Raw genomic sequence first — 21,944 nt, 5'->3', positions numbered from 1 at the left:
GGAAATGTGTTTTTGGAGAGCCGTGGTTTCCTCCATGGTAGCCGCCCATGAACACCAATCTTGTTCAGTGTTTTTCTTATGGTAGACTTATTAATACAAACGTTATCAAGTTCAAGAGATGCCTGAAGATCCTTAGCTGTCACCCTAGGGTTCTTTGTCACCTGTTTGAGACTGTACGGCATGCCCTTGCATTGATATTTGTAGGACACCCACTCCTATGGAGAGTTGCAACGGTGTAGAACTTCTTCCATTTGTAAACTATCTGCCTGACTTTGGATTGATGGAGGCCCAAGTCTTTAAAAATCCTTTTGTAACCCTTTCCAGTCTTATGAGCTCCTCCTCTATAATCTTTTTTGATCGGGCCATATGGCACTTCAGAATTCTGTTGTGAAGAGCAGGTGACTAAAGTTGTGTGCTTTTTTTATACGGCAGGGCATTTCAAACCTACACCTGAGTGTATTGGAATACCTGACTCCAATTACCCTCTTTTTAAAATGTCATTATCCTAGAGTTCAGTAAAGATATGACAATGTAAAATGTTGTGCGTGTTGTTTGTTAGATAACACTGTCTTTATTTATTATAATGACTTAGATGAATATCAGATCACATTTTAGGAACCATTCATGCAGAAATCCAGATTATTTCAAAGGGTTCGCAAACTCTTTCTCACAACTGTATATAACGACATATCAGAGACATATTTTGACTATTGGATCAAAGAAAGCTTCTATCATCATATTTTTAAGTTTTTTTTAAAGCGCTTGCCTGAAATATTAATATAACTGTCATTAATGTGACATTCAAATGTCTGATCGAATTTAAGTTCAAAACTCCATGTTACTACTACTACTAATAATAATTTATATATTTTTAAGAAATACCCAGTACACATCTATCATTTAAAATCAAATTTAAATGTGTAGCTCAAAAAGGAGAACTATACTTCTGACTTAAAAAATGAATTATTAGTATTAATTTCTTATGGCTTCTAAATAACGGGTTCTACAATTCTAAATTACTCTAAAAATGTCTTCTAATATTACTTCTATTTACCACTTCTTACTACTTTTACTATTCTTTACTATACTGTACTTCTGCTTCTTTACGGTGCTACAACCTAAATCGGACATTCTATTGTGTTTTATATTTATCTTACAAAGTTCCTCTTGATTCTTGTCGTTATATCTGACTGAAGTAAGCACTAACATGTCCTTGTTTTATATTCAAGGAATGGAAAATGTTAAATGTTTAAGGCTCTGTGGTAAACTCTGTGGTAAACTGGTAAAATGTAACTGTTACATTTATGTTGGAATACAGCATTATAAAAACATAAGCCTTGAACATGAATACTTTTTATAAAATTATATTTGCTGTTTAATACGTTTCTCCATTATGCAGTACTCACAACAATAATCTTACATAGAACACAGTAGTCCCCCAAAAATATGATACAAGCTACAGGTATCTGAATTCTGCTGTGTCCCACAAAGGCAAAGCCAATTACAAGAGTTATTTTTGCAGTCTGAAACAATCAGCTATACTTCCAGACATCTTAAGATTCAGATGAAATTTGAACCTCCAGGATGTATGGGCACATTGTGCAATTGGTTTTACGGGATTGGCAACTCAGAAATTAATTCTCTTTTCATATAAGAGCAGGGTTACCAGTACAGTTCAAGGAAATGTGCAGTAAGATGAAGTGTTTATCATAGTGCTTTTAATAAAAAATAAATGGCAAATTTTGATATTTTTTAATAGGAGTGTAAAGCATCTATTGGCAAAAAAATGCATTACCACCCCCCTGTCTACAGCTAAATAATATATCCAGCAATTAACCATACCTATTTTCAACAGAAAAATGTGTGTTTTCAGTTGAAATACCAAGAAGCCTTTCCAGGAGGTAATTATTCTCTTCTTGATAGGGAAAGAAATGTTATTAGCAAGAATGTGGTTTATTATACATTATTGACACAGTCATAAATATTGAAGTAGTGTCAATTTTACCAATTTTTCTCTGTCACTATAAAAATAAACAATATTAAATATGCATATCTACCACTAGGACTGTGTCATTTGGTGTTGTTAATTCTTGTAAAACTTTTTTTTTAAGTAAAGTATGAACCTAATAAATATTTTCACAACTAATTGGTCACTGAAATATAACCTGGATTCAATTTTATAAACATGGTTATCAAATTGGCATCTGTATCTGCTAGAAATTGCATTTGGTTCACTGGGGGAAATACTTGCATGGTGTGTAAAAAGTATTGAGTATTAGTATCAGAGTAGCAGTATCAGAACTGCTAATTAAATTGTCAAGACCTTTGTCTTACTGTACCTACAGTACATATTGTATAAGAAAACAGGCCCTTTGTTATTTATTATTTGGAATAATTTTATTAAAAAACAAAATCAAAACACAACATAACAGTAACCTCCACCTATATTGTATATATATTTATAGGTACTGTTGTTTAATATAAATGCAGTTCAGTGCTGAGAATCTTCTGACTATATACAGTACAGTATATAAAGCATAAGCATAAAGTAATAAGCACATTACCAAATGAGTTAGGTGGGCTGAGTGGCCTCCTCTCATTTGTAACTTTTCTTATGTTAATAATAATAATAATTGCTAACACTTACAGTATATAGCGCTTTTATGGACGCTCCACTCAAAGCGCTTTTACAGGCAATGGGGACTCCCCTCCACCACCACCAATGTGCTGCATCCACCTGGATGATGCGACAGCGGCCATAGTGCGCCAGAGCGCTCACCACACATCAGCTAACAGTGGGGAGGAGAACAGAGTAATAAAGCCAATTCATAGATGGGGATTATTAGGAGACTATGATAAGTAAGGGCCAGGGGGAAATTTGGCCAGGTCTTACACCCCTACTCTTTTTGAGAAACCTTGGTTTAACGTCTCATCCGAAAGGACAGACGGATGTTCTTATGCATGTATAAGTGAACCTCTATTATAATGATTGACTTTCTCTAAAAAACTCAAGTGATTCATTCATAATAATTGACACTTAAATGGCTATAGAATTATTGGAATTAAACTGACAGAAATAATCCTTTCCCCATTAGTCTTACCAGAGAGGGAAGCAAACATTTTCTGCAGAGATGCAGGGAGTTAATTCAGGTTTTTTTAAATGCATGTCCCTTTTAATGAGGTGAAAATTGGCTATTCATTAATCTTCTGTGCTGTACAAAATCTAAATTCTGTTGGCCAAATGTCAAGGTTACTAGTGAAAAATACATTCTGGTATTTTGAACAGCTGAATGTCAAGTTCAACTGTCCAAAGAGTTAATCTTAGTAAAACATTATCTTCTACTTTTAATAAATGTATAATATACCAAATGAATACTGAATTGTTAAAATATGTTAGCATATATTACAAACCTATGTTCTGAGTAACATTCATTTGATACTGGCCAACAATTAACATAAAAATACAAAATAAACACGTTTGATATACATATTGAAAAACAAAGGTCCAATACCAACATTTATACTATATTTAATTTTCTTTTCAAATGCTTTTTCACATACTGTATATGTCTACCACCTCTTAGTATAAATTGACGTCTAACTACATATGTGAAATATTCATTTTTGAGGAATTCAGTTAGTTGTCTATAAATGTTATTTTATCAACATTTGTGGCTGTGGACTTATATAACAATTTCATTTTACATGTACTGTATCATGTAAAACATCTAATTCTTAAGAAAAACAGGTGCTGTCCTCGTATATATTAAGGCAGTATGACATCATTAACAGTAATTCTATTTTACAGTTACCAAGCTTTGCATTTGCTTCTTGAAGGAATTGGGCCAAATAACACTCATACTAGATACAGCAGAGTATCACAGGAATTGTACTAGCAGCCCAGAATCACGGTACTAATGCCATGTTCCAAAATGAATTGGAAAACCCCTGTTTTTTTTGGTTTCTGTAAAAATGCATCTTTATTGCAGAAGTAAAGTAATTCTGAGCTGACAAAGACAGAAACTCTTATTTGTGTCAATTTGTCTCCTCCAGTACTCTGATATATACTGTAGATATACATGTTTTTAAATGGTTGTTAATTTAATCAATGCGTCCTCCAAACCTAAATGTATAAATTAAGCATGGTCAGAACTTCATTTTAATTAGCACTTTATGAACCTCCCACTAACACCATGGTGGAGAATACTAATGTGCAGAACTTAAATTAGTTCATTCAGAGGGAAAATAAAAACTGACAAACCATTCTCTACTTCAGATGGAAAGTGCTCAGAATTAATAATCTTTATGTCAACTTTTTAAATTCATGCCTGCAGCAGTTTTATTTTTCTTTTCTCTGAAGAGATGTTTTACTGAGATAATCTGTCATGAACTCTCAGGTCAAATCACTCAGATAGTTATAATGGCACAAAATATATATCTTACCTTTAATACTGTATATTAACTAGACTGATGTAAGACTTATTTTGAAATGCAAAATTCAGTTATTTTACATTCCTGATTTATTATTAAAGTAAAAATATTAGAATGACATTAAATGTGTACATTTTGTATAGTGTTCTAGTTATAACTGTACAATAATTATAATAATAATACCATAATTTTGATTAAAATTGTTAGTTTTGTGATTTCAAATTATCTATTTTAAGCAACAAACAGCACCATTTATCGTGACCACTTTTAAATACAATTTTATATTGCAGTAGAATAACAATATAAAGTTACAGATATGTTTGATATTTTGAGAGCTTTTAAAGGTCTTAATGTATTAAAGCAATAAGATTAAAGACAATTATACAGTGTTAGAGATTATAGATAGCTGTAGCAATCCCCTGACGTTAAGAGTGTGGTAAAGATTATATATATTATTTAACGTATGTTCTTCTTTTTTATAGTGAATGAAGGAGGAATTAAACAGGCTTCCAATTCTTGTCCAGACCCTGGAGAGCCGGAGAATGGCAAAAGGATAGGCTCAGACTTTAGGTAATCAAGTCTACAAGAAAAGTGCTTTGTACAGTATCTTACTGACGTTAAAATCTTTGAAAGTTTGAATATTGTTCGCCATATAAATACTGATGCAGCAGACGAGGTAACAACAGATGTTTTACACAGTGGTGGTAAAAGGTTTTTGCTGTGGTGTAAAATGGCATCCATTTTGTCACTCAAAACACTCAAGCTGAATTTGCAATTTCGCTAGTGGTGGTAGGGGGTTATTGTGTTCATATTTTCAACCAATGTCTCTTTTCTCAATGTGAACTTTTAAAATTATCCTTAGGAATTGTGAAGCGAAAGCTGTGCAACTTTCATGCTATATTGAAAAGTAGGAAAGGATTATCACATAATGTCGGTGCTGCTATTGCATTCAACATTTAAAATATGAATTGTTTTATTGATATATTTTTGTCTGTTTACAATTTAAGCATTGGTGCTACTGCTCAGTTTACTTGTGATGAAGACCATGTGCTGCAAGGGTCAAAAACCATCACGTGTCAACGAGTTGCAGAAGTGTTTGCAGCCTGGAGTGACCACAGACCTGTATGCAAAGGTAAGCCCTGAAAGCCAGTGAAACTTTTGTTGATTGATATACCTTTTAAACATACATGGAACAGACCAGCCCCGTGTGAAGTTGAAACTGATTAACTGGGATCCTTCACCCTGTGATAGACTGGAGTTCCGCCCAGCGCGTATCCAGCCTTGTGTCCATTGCTTGATGGGATAGGTTTTGGCTCCCCTGTGACACTTTATTGGATAAAGCCGTTAAATGTTGGATAGATAGCTTTATCTTCTTACAAGGAAAAAGAAAGGAAGTTGGACTGCATAGAACAAAATGAATCTTAAAATGCTTTAAGAGCTTCCAAAGCCAGTATTCTCCGACATTATCACTATATTGGAAATAGGATGTGACAGGAAAAAAAGTTCCAGGTTTCAGCTAGCCAAAGTATCCCTTATTCAGTAAGTGCTTCAGATTTAATCTTTCTTGGACACATGCTCTTTGCCTTTGCTGCACCTGCCACATACTGTATGCTGATTCTCAGAACTTGATACTTAAGTTTTAGTGTTTTCTGCAGTGAAGACAGATAATTTTCCTGCCATGGTACTGTTGTCCACTACAATATCTGTGTACTCTAGTGGCATTAACAATATATTTTCTTAGTTTTATTGTGCATTAACATACTGTTTCTGGTTTTGTGAGTTATATTTACCAATTTTCTTTCTTTTTTGATGAATTTGTTTCTTAAATAAGAGAAGTGCTCAAATTCCTCATTGTTTATATGTCTTTTAAATATCTGCAAATGTACCTTTAATCAGATTTTGGGCTTAGGCACCATTAACATGTGGAGTTTTGCATGATCTCTTCTGGTTTGCTTGTTTTTTTTCCAGTCTTTGTTTTCCTCTTACTTCTTAAGACGTACTGTATCATTAGGTTGATTAGCTGTGCTAAGTTACCTGTTCATTTATCTCCGCTAAACTGAAACTCATTTAAAGAAGAAGATGTACTATACTATCTCGCAAAAAAGCTATACTCTACGTTATATACATGGGCATAAGTGTTAATAACTTTGTGATTTATCTCTGTGAAAATTGCTTGCAAAATAGATTGATAGTCATGATTTCGATCTTTGTTGCAGTGCATAATTCTTAAATGATATAGAAGACTAGTACTTTTCTTTTTATTGTACACTTGTATTTTACTGCAGTGGATTTAAACAATTTTCCTGGTAGGATAAGCTATATTTAGATTTTACATGATTTTTATTTAGATGTACAAAATTGAATTTATTTATACTTTTGATTGATTTGCATTGACGACTAAATAATGCATACCAGCCATGTAAAAAAAGAAAAAGGCTTTAGGCAGTTTTTTCGTACTTTCATTTAATATTTTTTTGAACATGCAGAGGATACATCAGACTGCACTCAACCTGCACTTCACTTTAGTAGTACTACGGTACATGGGGAAATCTTCTCTGCCACCCTTTTCATAAGATGGTACCTACTTCAGTGTCCATTATCTAACAGGGAAAAGTGCTTTTATAAATTGAGTACATCCATTTATGGAAAAGCAACTCTTCCAACAGTGATCTTGTAATTTCATGATTGAATTAAGTTTGCAGCTTTTGTCACTTTCAATATTTATGTAGTCATCTCCATATTGTTTTCTTGTCCTTCACCTTTGGCTTAGGAACATCCAGAATAGGTATTGATCAAAGTTCTGTACTGTTTTGCAAAGTAACCATTAAATGAGCCCTCTTTTTCAATGTTATCAAATGAGAACCTAACAGATATTATTGTGATGGCTGTTTACATGTTCACATACTGTAGTATTGTAGACGTTTTGATAACTTAAGTTACAAACTTTCTATCAAAGAGTTCTAAATGTATTCTGTCTGGCCTCTAAGCCAGATAACATTCCCATGATTATTTTATTTGTGACTGCAACATGAGTACATAAAAGCAAATAATTGTGTTTTATTAGATGTCTTCATTTGCTGCTGAACAACACACTTTATTGTTATGACTTAGCCAATGTTCTAGGGATCTGTTTTTTTAGTTTTTTTTTCTTTCCAGGCTATCCTCAAACACATAGACAAAATTCATGTCTGTGCAGGCACCTACAGTATCAGTTTAAATGAAATGTAATGTGGATAATATATACAGGAAGGAAGAGTATGCAAACCAAATATCAGATGAATTGAAAGAAGCAATATATCAATATATAAGAAAGAGGTCTTGTAGACAATTCACTTTTTCAGCTAGTGTGGAAATATTAATATTATCGATAGACTTTGCCTGGAATAGTGTGTTCAATTTTGGTGAAGGACAAAAAGTTCTTTGCTGTGCTTGAGGAACAACAAAGGACAGTAAGCACGCTTATTCCTGCCTTGAAAGGAATGTCATACTGTACTTCGACAAACTATTTAAATTGAATCTTTACAAGACAATGATTCAGGTGTTCAAAGTGAGAAACATAAAAATCTCAAAAGAACCTGGACACAAGTAGATATTAAGTTTAGGGCCCTTTAAGAGTACAAACAGGAGAAGCAGTGCTTTTTCGCACAGATAATTTTGGGAATCTTATTTTGTCAAAGTCAAATGATCATTTAGAGATAAGATTTTCTGCCAGGAAAAATAATAAAATGGGAATTTTGAATGAACTAGTTGTAATTTGAACTGGTCAAATCCCATTAAGTAAAAAACTAATTAAATAATAGAATTGTTTTAGAACCATATGGCTGCATTTCATGTAGTTTCCTTTTTCTATTTTTTACACTTTAAAATTTAAAACAAGTTTTCCGTGTTTGTTTTTCATAATATGCATTAGTATGACTCATGATGGGGTGAGAAAAGTTGGGTGTTTTAGGCAGCCTCCTAGACAAATTATTTTCATAAGCCTTTATACACTATAATTATACTGATCTCAGTAGTCATTTGCAAACACATGCAATGAGAAAAGTGTAAATGTATAGTACAAATGTGTTTAACATTGTTGCTAAATAATTCCTGTCATTGTTATTGTTTTTCATTTTAGTTGCAGTTAGACTGAATGGATATTTCAGACAATAAGTATTTTATTTAAATTAATCATTCAAGGAAAATGGTATAAATACAAGTTGAGCTGACGTGTATATATATATGATCCATTTGAATTTGGGTAACATCTGTATGAATTCCCCAGGTATCAGCACATTTGGCTGAGACCTGTTGATATTGGAGTTCAACAGAGATATCCTTCTCTTTGACTTGGAGAAACCTTGACAGGTTTTGTCAGTGAGAGGCATGTCACTCCATCGGTCAATGCTAAGTTTGCTATAGGAATTTTAGGAGTTATTGTAAAACTGATTTATAGTGCACAGTTTGCAGGTTAGTGTACAGTATGTGCTCCTTATCCATCTCTTGAACAATTGGATTTAAAAGTAAGAGAAAAAAGCACATTTTTTATAAAAAAGGGGCTGTGAATGTCTATAACAAACTACTGAGCTCAAAGATAAAGTGGATAAGTCTGGATAAGTTTTTTAGATTAATCTACTAACACGCAAACAAGCTAGATGGACCAAATAGTCACCTCTCATTAGAAAACATTAAGCAGTGGTCTTTTGTTTCTTTGTCATAGCATTAAGTTTAGTTTATTATGTGAAAAAAGAAAGAATATATTAGATGTAAAAGGATTTTGAATAAAAAGTGCTACAGTATATAAATGCAAGGGATTCTTCTTTTCTTACACTTAAATTTTTTCCAGTTTAAAAAACATTGTTGCTGATTTCTATTCAAATTGTTATAGACACCACAATTGCCATATACCTAAACTATAGATAGAAATGTGTTATGAACGACTTAAAAAACAAATGTTAATTGCCAAGCTTTAAACTGAAAGGTCAGTTGAATGCTGTATTTGTGCTTTTTTAATGTAGTTGTGCATTTAAAGACAGTCTGATTAAAGAGGATGACCAGACTTAACTCGTTATGTCACCCTTGCATACAGATGACAAATATAGTTCTGGACCATGATATGAGACACCAGATTATGCATATTTAAAAAGTTATTATCAGTAAATACAGGGCCATATGGCTAGATGACAAATCGACAGATGGCATGAGTATGGCAAGCATTCATCTGGACTTTTTTCTGAAACTCTTATTAAACCAGTCAAAATAGCAAACAATGGTGTCCTTCTCTAATTGCATAAATATTTTTGTTCATGTTTATAGCAAAACAATTAATTTGGTGTACATCTGATAAGGTCAGTCTATCAAAGACATTCTTGACAGAGAACACAAAAAGAACATCCAATGCAGTTCATATGAAACCTATATACTGTATTCTATATAGTTACAAATAGGGGTTTCTGAAAATATTGAATATTGAAATAGACTATAAGACAGGTTAATCCATAATTAAAATAATTAGTTATAGCCAACGAAATTATAAGTATTTTGCTAATATTCCTGAGCAGGTGGTGTAATTAGAGACCAGAGTTCTTTGTTCTCTGGCACAGTTTTGGTGAAAATGGTAATAAGTCAAGCACATACTTACAGGCACAGGTTTAACAAATATGTATTAATAATGACACAACACAAACCCAACAACACATACAATAGAGGACCATAAACATACAATATACAAGTTAAACTCTTTACAAACAAGGTGTTTCAAATAACTAAGTCCTAAGTAACTAGAAGAATGTGAATCCTATATAATGCCTAATCAGCCCAAAAATAGAAATAAACCTGCCAAACAGAATACAACCTAGAGTTAAATCTCTCCCTCTATAAAGCTGGATGCTACAAAATGAATGGGAAACCCATCTCCCTATTCTTAAACTATCCAGTTTTTAACCTAAGGATTCTCTATACAGGAAATCTGAATTTCCTAAAAACAACAGAATGGAAAGTTCTCTTAACAAGGTCAAATACTTACCTCAAATCTGGTCTTAAAGGCTGAATGGAACAAGAACGTCCTGCCTCCACTGCTTTTTCTCTTCTCTCCTGTCCTTCCCTTTTTCTTCTCCTTCTCTCCCCGTCCATCTACCTACCTGTTTTCATCCCTTGTTTCTTGGCTGTTGATAACTCTTAATGATTTGCCCAGAAGATAATTAAGCCATAGGATTCCTTTGATCATTGTGTTTCAGAACCAAGTAAACATTTCAGTTCCTTTCTTGCTTTGAAGCTCCCAAGAACTATAAATGTTGACACTAAACATATAATTGACTATTTGTTTAAATATTGATATATTCAGGCATTAAACTACTCTTTAATGTTCAAGTGAAGCAGAATGATATAACTATAGATTTGTTTACCAAAAGTTACAAAGAATGTGATAAAGTGTAGTTTTTAAGTACTGTTAAGTAAGGCAAATTTTAGTAATTAAGGCTAACAATGAGGTGGTAAACCTTTGGGATTCACAGTTCCTATTGGACTGCTAGAAAGAGGAATAGAAAAACAAAACTGTGGTCCAGGGTTAATGATGTAATTGATCATTCTTTGTTGTGCTCTAGCAATCATTTGTAGGTTACATTATAGATCTATACAGTGAATAAAGGTTCCCTTGAATGGTATAGTTTCTCACTTAAAGCCCCTTGTTTCTTGTAGAGGTTAGGCTCAATGTCAAGAAAAGCAATTAAAAAGCAAGCAGTAAATGTACCCTTGTTTTATCAGTGCCTTGGCTAATTATGTCAGTATTTTGAAGTAATTTCTTATCTTTTTTCAGGCCACTCATTCAGAGAGTGGATAAAGATAATGATAACTTACCCAGCAATCCTAGCTTTGGCCATTCTTAAATAATCTATTTTGGAAACTGCAAGGTAGACTAAAAGTTTTGTTATGTAAATATGTATTTATTCCATTCAGAAACCATGAATAGCAGCTGGATAGAAAGCAATATGCAGCATTCTAGAAGAATCTCCAAGGTCCCAGGTCATGACAGTTTATTGGCATTGTAATTTGTTATAACTTAATATGCAGGTCTTATTTTTCAATTTGAAATGGAAAATATAATGTAATATTACTTTAAGAAAATATAAATTATTTAATTCTATTTTTTTTTGGAAATAGTTTACATTTCACTTTGCTATAAATGTTTTCCAGTAAATTACTAGTAACTTTCTAAATTCTAAATAAAAAAACAATTCAAACTTCAAAGTTTAGAAAGAATTTTTTCCACAGCCTGTTTATAATCCAAAAGATGTTCCTATCCATTCTTTCTCGGGAAGAAATCTGCCGCATAACTGAGGATAATTGGCCACATTTAGCTACAGCCTGACCAGGGATCTGTAGGACATACAATATGAATCTTCCAGTGTTAGGTGTGTATTCGTTGAAGTAAATGTAGAAGATCAACCTTTAAGACAAGCTGGGCAAAATTTCAGCATTTGAAGGACAGCATAACTGTCCATTCTTTCCCAAAACTTAAACTGATGGGTCATCCTTAGTCTGGCTCATAAATAAAAGCATTACATGTTGTGTGACCTATGGAGTTAATTAGTAAAAGCACACTCTAACCTAAAGGTTAGTCTAAGTCACACCAACATGTTGTTGAAAATTCAGTATCATAGTGAAAAAGACTGATGTGCAAACAAGTATGGCATGACAACATTTGCAATGATTATTTTTCTTTTTCATCTACCAATGGAACACAGTACATTAGGATTCATTTGGTTATTTCTTTCTATTATTAATGTTCGTCTTTTACCGAGGTTTTAAAGGTTAATCTCGTGTAGATTTCTTGTACATAAATTATTACCTTAGAGTCATAACCTTACTTTAGGTTGTAAAACAAGCCTTTTATAAGAAAAAAAATAATGAATATTGTGGAAAATGTCTGAAAGTCAGTTATTATCCTTACCTCTTTGTCTCATAATTCTAGAAATTATTTTTAAGAGACTATGGGGTAAACCTACAAGCATGGATATTTAGTGACAAGTAACTGAGCTGTCAGAACACCACAGAACTGTTAACCAATCAGTTCATAATACAAGATATCACAGTGAGCTCTTAAGGTACAGTATGTTTATTTGGCATTAATCTTAATACTAACCATTTAAACACCTCGATTCCTGTGCTGTAACTCTATATCTTCATAAGGATCTTGGTCATTTACCATGACCCATAATTTTTAATTCCTGTTTTCTGTCAGTTAACAATTAAAACATTAATAACATTTAATGTATCTGTATCAGATAAAACACAGAGATTTTCATTAAGTTCCAATGAGTAAATACTGATCCCTTTTAAAGAATGCTCATTTTGCTACGTTTGAACCCTGTGGAACAGATCTGAACACTCAGTGTGCAGGACTGCAGAATTATTCTTGTGAAGATGTAAACATGTAATTTGCCTTGCAAAGGCTGTTTATGCATCTCTGCTGGAAACTTCATACCAAATGAATTACAGGTCCCTGCTGACTCTAAAGACATTTGAATCTCTGAAAGATGGCCCTCTGGCCACCTTTTCTCAACAGCAAGTGGCAAGATGTATTTAAAATATTTTCTATGTCTTTTTGCACTGTTGTACTGCAGCGATGACGGTGTGTGATGGTTTCATTGATGAGATTAGTCTAGCTGTACCTTTGACAGTGACTGTATGATGAATCCCAGCTGGAAAGCTGTCAGTTTCTCAACTAGCTTCTGAGGTTCTGCTTCTTTCTCTCCATAGCAGCCTGACCTTTTGTATTGTATTAAATCAAAAAGACTGTGTAATAGGAGTGGTTGTTTGTTCTTGCAGCAAAGGCTGCACAAACTAATTAACTAAAGATGCCACTTGAATTCATGCAGAAAATTGCCTAGATCTGTATTTTCAGGACAGCCCAAGGGTATGTTAATCATAAATTTCTATTTAACTGTTAAATTGTGTTCTTTTGTAGGAATTATTATTGCTTGGAGGTATGAAAATTTAAATTCAGAATCATGGTAGACTGATGAAATATAATAGAGTATTAACTATAGTGATCAGATACAATATTCAATCTGCTGGGTATTATAACAAGACAAGAATCATCCTTATAATGTTTTGTGAGTGACCTGTGAGGTCAAACTAGAGGATATATAAATAGATAGACTAAAACTCTAACTATTGTACCATAGTCTACTTACAATTTACATACTGTATACACCATACATTATGTCATTGGTATTGGTGTCAATTATCATTTTGGTCTGTACAATCCTGAATTATTATTATAGCAGGTATTATTTGGCTGTTTTTTATACTTTAGATTGGAACATTTCACTTTAACAAGTTAACAAAGTCATACTTTAATCAAAATCAATCTTCTGTGGCAGTGTTTAATCAGCATTAAATAATTTGACATTGACGTTTAAGTGGAGAGTACTTGTCAAACATTACATGACAGAGGGTAGTATTTCTCCTAATTATTGCCACACTAATACTCTGGGTTTAAAATAAGGTGCATTACCCTGTTGATCATAATGAAAACATGTTGTTTGATGTTAAATAACTTCAGTTATTTTGACTGTTTTGATGTTTTACTTATTAAGATTTAAATCAAAAGGACTAAAAAATACAACATGATGGATAATAAGCACTTACTGAAATTCCGTTTATCTGCTGTGGTTTATACTGTAAGCATATGCAGGAGTGAATGGCATTTGCTACAAAGTTAGTACTCTTCCTGCAAATTATGAACAGCTGATCAGTACTGTTTTTTTGACTGGGGAGAGTGTGTGCAAATTAGAGTCCATGTTAATACACAGAAAGTAAATTTATTAACATTAATAGATTTCTATTCACTCAAGATCAAAGACAATAAACCCAGAACTGCAGTTCCTTCCTGACATCTTCAGCCCAACATGGAAAGTGACAGTGATTTTAAGTGTAACTATAATTTTTTGAGACGTTGATTATCATAAGCAGATTCAAAGGAGATCATTACAATCAAGTAAATCAGGAAGATATAATTTGACATCAGCAGCTGCTGAAGTCAAATTTATTTTTTCTTAGATTTTATTCCTTCCTAAAATGATTGACACATATTAAATGAACTGTGCCTTATTGGTTTTAAAGGCTTGTTTATATGCTGCTGATGGATAACAATTAGCCTAGACCTATTTTTACAAACTTTTACAGATCCCAGGTATAATATATAAAATATGCATATGTACTGTGTAATATTTATTTTAGAACAATACATCAGGACTTGTCTTTATTATTACAGATGTTTTCTTGAACCTATTTTTATTTGTTTTATTTATTTGTTTTTAGTTTTCAAAAGCAGAACCAAACAACACATTACCCCCACCCACTGGTTTCAGTTTTTGTCGTGATGCTGTTTTTTAAACCACTTGTCTTGAAAGAGCATTCTCAATGGTGGTTTTCTTTTTTATGTTTCTTCCTCCCCTAAAACAGCATTGCTTTTGCTACAGCATGGATGACTAATTTTATTGTGGCCTGTTTTCCTGTTAAGAAGTTTTGCATGACAAACTTATACCTTCTTCTCTTTCCCCCACTATATCCTACAATAAGATATCTGTTTTTTTCTTGTGGTAACGTGTAAAGGAATTGACGTCAAATCTGTATCCAAATAAATATGTTTTGAGGGAAAATGTGTGGGAAAATATTTCCTTCCAAAAGATTTGTGAACTACTTATAAAAGGTCTTATCATTTTATTTTTTGTGATTCTGGTGGATGCAGTGTGGAAAAATAATATCTTGAATTTTGAATCTTGAATCTGTGGTATTATTATTTTCTAAACAGTGCAATATCCACATGTCCAAAGACAAAGAATTTCATATATTTCTTGAGGGTTACCATATTTGTTTGATTTTTCATAAATTACTATTGAGGTCACACACATTATTAGTAAGAAGTACACTCTCATATGCCCTTGCAATTTTAAATTGTGATTTTTTTTTCATTCTAATATATTTGTTTTGATTGGAAATGTCATCCTAGAGCTCCAGGTTCTTCCTTCATCATTTACTGATATTTTCTTTTATGTGATTTTAAAAGAACTGTTTATCATTTTAGAAAACCCAGCAGAACAACAAACATTCCATTTGGAATATGCATAATTGTCTACCTCTGTGATCCCAGGCCGTGATCTTGTGTGTTTGTCCATTAAGATGAAAAACCAGACCCCATTGATTAGAGTACCGTCTTGCCTCAAATTAACTTGTCTGGATGACATTTAGTGATGCATCTAAGGATTATTTTTGACTGTTAGTCATTGACATCTTCAATCTTTGATTAACATCAGCTCAGATTGTCTAAGGTCATTTGCAGTAATCTTATATTATTTAAATATTGCCAGACGTTGCTTCAGGGTAGAGTACACAGTAAGGAGCATCCGCTTTCAAAGGGCAATTTTTCAATGAAATGGAAGATGAAAAACAAGATTTTGTGTTACATAAATAGATAAATCAATTTTTCTAAGCATGAGAATCTGCTATTTAAATAGTCAATAAATAAGATTAATTTGGGAATTGTATTTACGGATAGAAAGCTGCAGTGATTGTCATCCTTTAAAAGACAAACATATGGGCAATATAGTTCCAATTTGGTTTAAACAGGTATTTTCCTGTATCACAAAATAAAGCATCCTATTGTAAATTGTTTAAGCTTGCTCAAGCTTAATCTTTATAAACAAATTAATCACTGATCTAGAGCATTTATATACTGTAGCAGAAAGAATGGGAACAGCATAACTTTGGTGTTGAATAAATGATATGCATTTAAAGATCCCGTTAAAGTTACTGTATTTCTTTTTCAATGCTCTCTTTCCACATATTTTGGCCATTTCAATGTTTCCCTGCAATTCATTGTACACATCTGATGGATACATAAAATATACAAAATATAATTTGTATGGTATGGATGGATTGGTACAGTATGTGAATAATTAACCTCTGAAATGACTAGCATTTGAATATATTTTTGTTTTCTTTTAGTAAAAACATGTGGATCAAATCTTCAAGGACCTGCTGGTACATTTACATCACCTAATTTTCCAATCCAGTATGAAAGCAATTCTCAATGTGTCTGGATAATTACAGCTAGCAACCTCAATAAAGTAAGTGAATTTCTGTATTTGTCCGCAATACAATATTACTTTATTGGATATTGGATCTACAATATGGTTCTAGTTTTTATTGTTTTATTGTTTTTCGTAAACTATGCCTGAGATTCTGAATTTGCGTATCTGATCCAAGAAATACATTAAGGTTTGTTTGTCAGATGTAAAAGATTGACTTTTGCTCTTTGAACTAATCTATATTTTTGTCAAATGTAAATGTGGATTATATCTATAATTGTTAAGTTCACCTCCTGTGCACTCCAACTGAATGACAATCTGTTATGCATTCCCGGCATGTTTAGGTCCTTAGCTCTTCTGAACTCCCAAGTTTCTTCTCTGGGTACCTTTCACTCACATCTAACACTGCCATTAGGAATTTACTATTACCGTTTATCTTTGGTAATGACATTGGGAGGCCCCAAAGGCCTAACCTTTTGCCCTACCATGGCACCCTTCATTTCTCACTATATAAACAGGGCCATCTCTGAGTTATGTATTGCATGGGCCTGGTGCATGGTTTAATTTATATGCTGATGATGCTAAGCTCTGTATCTTTTTCAAGGTCCCTTTCTAACCAACCCAGTGTAGGTTACCTTTTAAGACCATGGAAAGCTTTGTTCACACAATAACACTTTTTGATATTGTAAGCAGTTACACTTTTTGCAGCAAATGAAAATCCTGAATGATTTTAAATTATATTTTGAATTGATTATATACTCATATTTTGTAAATAAATATCTAGTTTCTAAGTATCCAAATTCAAAACCAATTAATGCTCTTTAAGAATTCTTATTTTCAAACTACATGCATGTTTTACTCATAAAAGTAATATACCATTAAGAAGATTTCTAAATCTAGCCTGAAAACAAATTAGAAATGATCCATACAGAGGATAGTAACTAGGGAATATTTGTGCATCACATAGAAACCATCGTTGTTGCCTTTTCCTTGCATTTTAAGATTCTGACAGCTCATCCAGCATAGATGGAACTTGTTTTGTTTATGTACAGCCTTGAATTTAGTTGGCATCCTTGATAAAGCATTTCAATGCCTATTCACTAGAATATACAGTAAGACAAGGTGAGATGTGCAGGTTCTGTCTTTCAAATGATCATTCATTTTTAATGCAAAACTCTTTTTATCGACTTTTTGAGGAACATAAAATTTTGCTGTGCATTCTTTGTAAAGACGTGTACAATCTTAATGTGTGCAATATGAAAAGATATTCATTCAGCCAAATAAGATAAGATTTCCTCTCAAAGTTAATTTAGTGCAGTAACAGTACAAGGGCCTCTGCATAGTCTAAAGAAACATTTTCATTTCAGTGGTCTGCTGCTTTGAGTTTTATTTTCACATTTATTTGAAAATGTTACTGCTTAGAATAAACTTAAAAAAAGTTTATCAATATGTTGTTTAAAAATAAATGATCAAAGGAACAAAATGAACAAAGATCATTACATTCATTACATGTTGCAAAGAATAACAAGATGGATAACAGAAGTTGTATATATGCATTTATGCATATACAGATGCAACCATTCAAAATGCACTGTAAAACCCTGTACGGCGTGACATTATCTACAGTTCAGCACGTTGTACCGCAGTAAGTGATTGGCTGGCCAAAATGACCGACAGTCGGCCCTCATGGTGCATTGGTTGTTAGTGAAACGATGGCTTAATGTGATCTCTTTACTGTCCATGTTTAAATCTGCTTAGTATTGAATATTAATAAGGAATTTTACAACTAAAGGGAAATTTTAGTAGCTGAACATAAAAACAAGAGGAGCATAATGCGTCTGAAGGTCATAAATTATATTAATTAAGGAACATAAACATATTATGTAAACTGCATATGGCTGGTATTGGTAGGTTAAATAAAAAATACACACCAGTATTCCACTTTCTTCATAAACATTTTAAGCATCAAAGTCTTTCATTTAGTTACATACTGTGGTTATTTTGGAAAAGTTTTTAGGTGCTCCCTCTGACTATATTAAGTTTATGTACTTCATAAAAAGTTATAATGTTGTAACCTTTTTTATGAATATTTGTGCTCGTTAACGTAGTAAAAAAACACATACTTTTTAGAATTTGATTAATAGGGAATATCATATGGAATCACGTATCTAAAGAAATTAATAATGATATAGTTATATTCATATAGCTCAAATTATTACAGTAGTACACTTTCTTTGTTAACATTTGACTCATTACTACTACAAGGACAATATAAGCTTTTTTTGTTAAAAGAAATGAAAGTCATAATGTTTCCAAAACATCCATTTGTGATACTTTAGCTGCTTAGTTACATGATTCCTATTAATATAACTATCAAGTGATGTTAAATCACTACAACATTTATCTTTTTACAATAACAGCAAGCGGTGTTCTTATTATGTATTCTTAGAAAAGGATAAAATGTTATAACTTTTTATAAAGTACAGAATATAATCTTAATAATGGTAGAACAAGCGCATTAAAACCAGAACCCATATAAGTTACCAATTTAAAGACTTTAATGCATAAAATATTTATGCATAATTAAAATATTCATGACAGAAGGTTGTGTACTTTTGTCCAACTGAGCAATCTTGCTTTTATATAAAAAAAAACTTTATATGAAAAGTCTAAAGACTATACAACTTAAATTCTTAATTGGAAAAAGATTGTCCCTCAGCAGTGACCAGGATTCAAAAACGGGCATTTCCTGGCGATAGCTCAAATGCTGTACATTAAGCTTTATTAGCTCCACCTGGGGCTTTTACAAGGTGCTATTATCATATTTCAATTAATGTGGTATTTTGCGCCATGCCCACCGCGTTTTAGCACTATGTACCTGTCACATTTTGAATGGCTGGATCTGTATATACATTTTGTAACATCGCACTGTAATACAAAATAAGAATACAGTACATATATTTAATATGATGGACTTTATTGTTGCTTTATTGCATTACAGCACTGTGCACTATGTCTGAATAAAAATATCATAACATATGCAAAAACTTGTTAGGTTAGGTCTCCCTTTTAATATTTTTATGTGATAACAGATACTGTACATGTCTGTGTATAGATCTGTGGACAGTTAACCTTTTGATGGAGAAAGTATACATTATCAGTGAAAATGGATGGATGTTTCAATTTGCAAGAATTTTAATCTCAGTGCTTAGTTTAGGGGGAATTTTTACAACCTGGTCACAAAACTGTAATGGCATAAGAGCAGAGAGACATATGGCAAGGATACTTATAACTGGGATCATCTGTATATTGTTACAAAATAAAACTACACCATACATTATCATTTGTTGTGGTTTCTGTACCCAGTCAGAGGGCGAAAACAATATAACTTACTCCAAGCTAACACTTTCTAATCCTGCTCCTCTGACCCTAGTGTCAAATAGTTAAATAACTGAGCTCAGCTGGAATGAAAAACAAAACTGAGGTCATGAGGACTAGGAAGCTCATACCTCTCCTTAGAATTGGAACTGATACAGCTGTAATACCCCAATAGTAATCTTAAGGAGGTAGGGCTTCTATTTTAAAACAAAACAGCTACAGTAAACTACCACATTTTTCATGCTGCAGTATCTTGGTTCTGGCAATTAGAACCTAAAATACTCCTTTATGATTATTACAGACAGCATTTGTAATTGATAAATGTTGTTTGTGCTGCAGAACAAAGCTGAAAAGGAATATTACTGATCCAGTGTTACACAATTAAGTTTTGCAATTAATATCTGTAGGTTATATGAAATCCAATATTAGATATGTTTTTTAATTGTAGGATTTGTGATAGATTTTATTAATCCCGGGAAAACACATTTTAGGGTAGTGTTAATTAATTGGTTTCATTATAATGTAGCTTGCTACTGGTTCTGCCACAACATTTCCATGGGATTTAGACCTAGACAGACTAGGCCACTGTAAAACTACAACATTTCTGATTCTGCAGTCATTGTTTTGTAAGTCCACTTGGACAGATGGCTTGACATTCTCCTTTAGATTCTTCTGATACAAAGCAGAACTTCTGGTTGTATCAATGATGGGAGGTGTCCAGGTCCTGAGGCAGCAAAGCAGCCCCAAGCCATCATGCTCATATGCTAAAAGCAGTGTTGGGTTTTTGCCAAACAACATTTCTTATTGAGGCCAGGGAGGTTTACCTTTGACTCATCCGTCCAGAGAACATTGTTCCAGAAGCCTTGTGGATCATCCATGTGTTTTTTAGCAAACTTCAGACAGCAGTGTGTTCTATAAGGCTGTGGTTTTCTCCTTGTCATTTTTCCATGAACAGTTTTCTTGATCATCCATTTTCTGATAGTAGGTTCGTGAACGGTCACATTTGTCAAGGAGAGAGTGGTCTGCAGTTTCTTGGATGTTGCCCTGTGGTTCTTTGTAACTTCCTTGAGGATTTTTAGGATTGTTCTTGGAGTGATTTTGGAAGGACAACCACTCCTGTGTACAGTGACTGTGGTCTTGAACTTTTTATCTGTCTGATAGTGGGTTGGTGGAGCCACAGATGCTATGAAATGTTTTATAACCCTTTCCAGACCTATGAGCATCAATAACTCTTTTTCTGAGTTCTTCAGAAATTTCCTTAGATTACGGCGTGACATGTTTCCTTTTACCTCAGTAAAGATCAAATTCACAATGTTTCTAATATGTTTATAGGATATGTCCTTCCAAACTCAGACCCTGTGATCTACTTAAGTATTTAAGCAGCTGATTCTAATTATTCTCTTAATTGTGTTTATGAAACTTGGGGTTCGCTTACTTTTTCACATCCCATTGCACACACTGACATTTCCCTTACTGTTAACACAACCCAGCAATCCTCCTGGATGCCACTGAAAGCTGGAATCCATCAAACGTTAGTCAATGTCCTCACTTCCAATGCATTCAAAACCGCATCTACAGGATTCCACTGAACATATACACCTTGTTGGGTAGAAAAGGAATATGAGGGAAGTGGAAACCCACATATTGCTTCAATTCTAATGGGGCTAATTAGACTCTGAACACTTGTGGCAAAAAAGCTGAACCAATAGAAAGGTTTGACTTTTTGCACTTAAATCTAAATTCCCGGGCCCACCTCAGCACTTGTTTCCCAGTTAAAAGAACCATCAAAAAAGTCATATCAAACCTCAAAACTTCAAAATGAGATAACAGTGAACTCTGAAAGTGTAGTGGGAATGCTAGAGTAGCTTCCAGCAATCTCCAGTATACACCTAAAATTTCTCAATGCACTCTCTTGGTAAGGTCCACCGTGCATTAGAAACAAGAAACAGAATATCCACTGGCCTCAACAGCAATCCAACAAACGGACGTTAAACCCTAAAATCAGCCACCAATTTTGCTATTTCAAAAAACACCATGCAATAGGACAAAAGTGGTGTTAATAAT

General features: G+C 33.1%; 1 protein-coding gene across 5 annotated transcripts in view; it reads left to right on the top strand.

Annotated features, from left to right (window-relative positions):
• The window catches only part of csmd3b (CUB and Sushi multiple domains 3b), a 561,056-nt gene that overhangs the window by 312,875 nt on the left and 226,237 nt on the right, over positions 1–21,944 (top strand). For all 5 annotated transcript variants that reach the window (XM_088601884.1, XM_088601883.1, XM_088601882.1 and 2 more), the window contains exons 8-10: positions 4,914–5,001; positions 5,439–5,563; positions 16,420–16,541. In XM_088601884.1, the coding sequence (XP_088458010.1) occupies positions 4,914–5,001; positions 5,439–5,563; positions 16,420–16,541 (335 nt within the window). The remainder of the gene's footprint in view (positions 1–4,913; positions 5,002–5,438; positions 5,564–16,419; positions 16,542–21,944) is intronic.

The sequence above is a fragment of the Lepisosteus platostomus genome, chromosome 12 (genome assembly GCF_059453375.1).
Source record: "Lepisosteus platostomus isolate fLepPlt1 chromosome 12, fLepPlt1.hap1, whole genome shotgun sequence".
In the NCBI taxonomy this organism is placed as follows: Eukaryota; Metazoa; Chordata; class Actinopteri; order Semionotiformes; family Lepisosteidae; genus Lepisosteus; species Lepisosteus platostomus.
The sequence above is the reverse complement of the archived record's forward strand: the minus strand, read 5'-3'. Positions and strand labels throughout refer to the sequence as shown.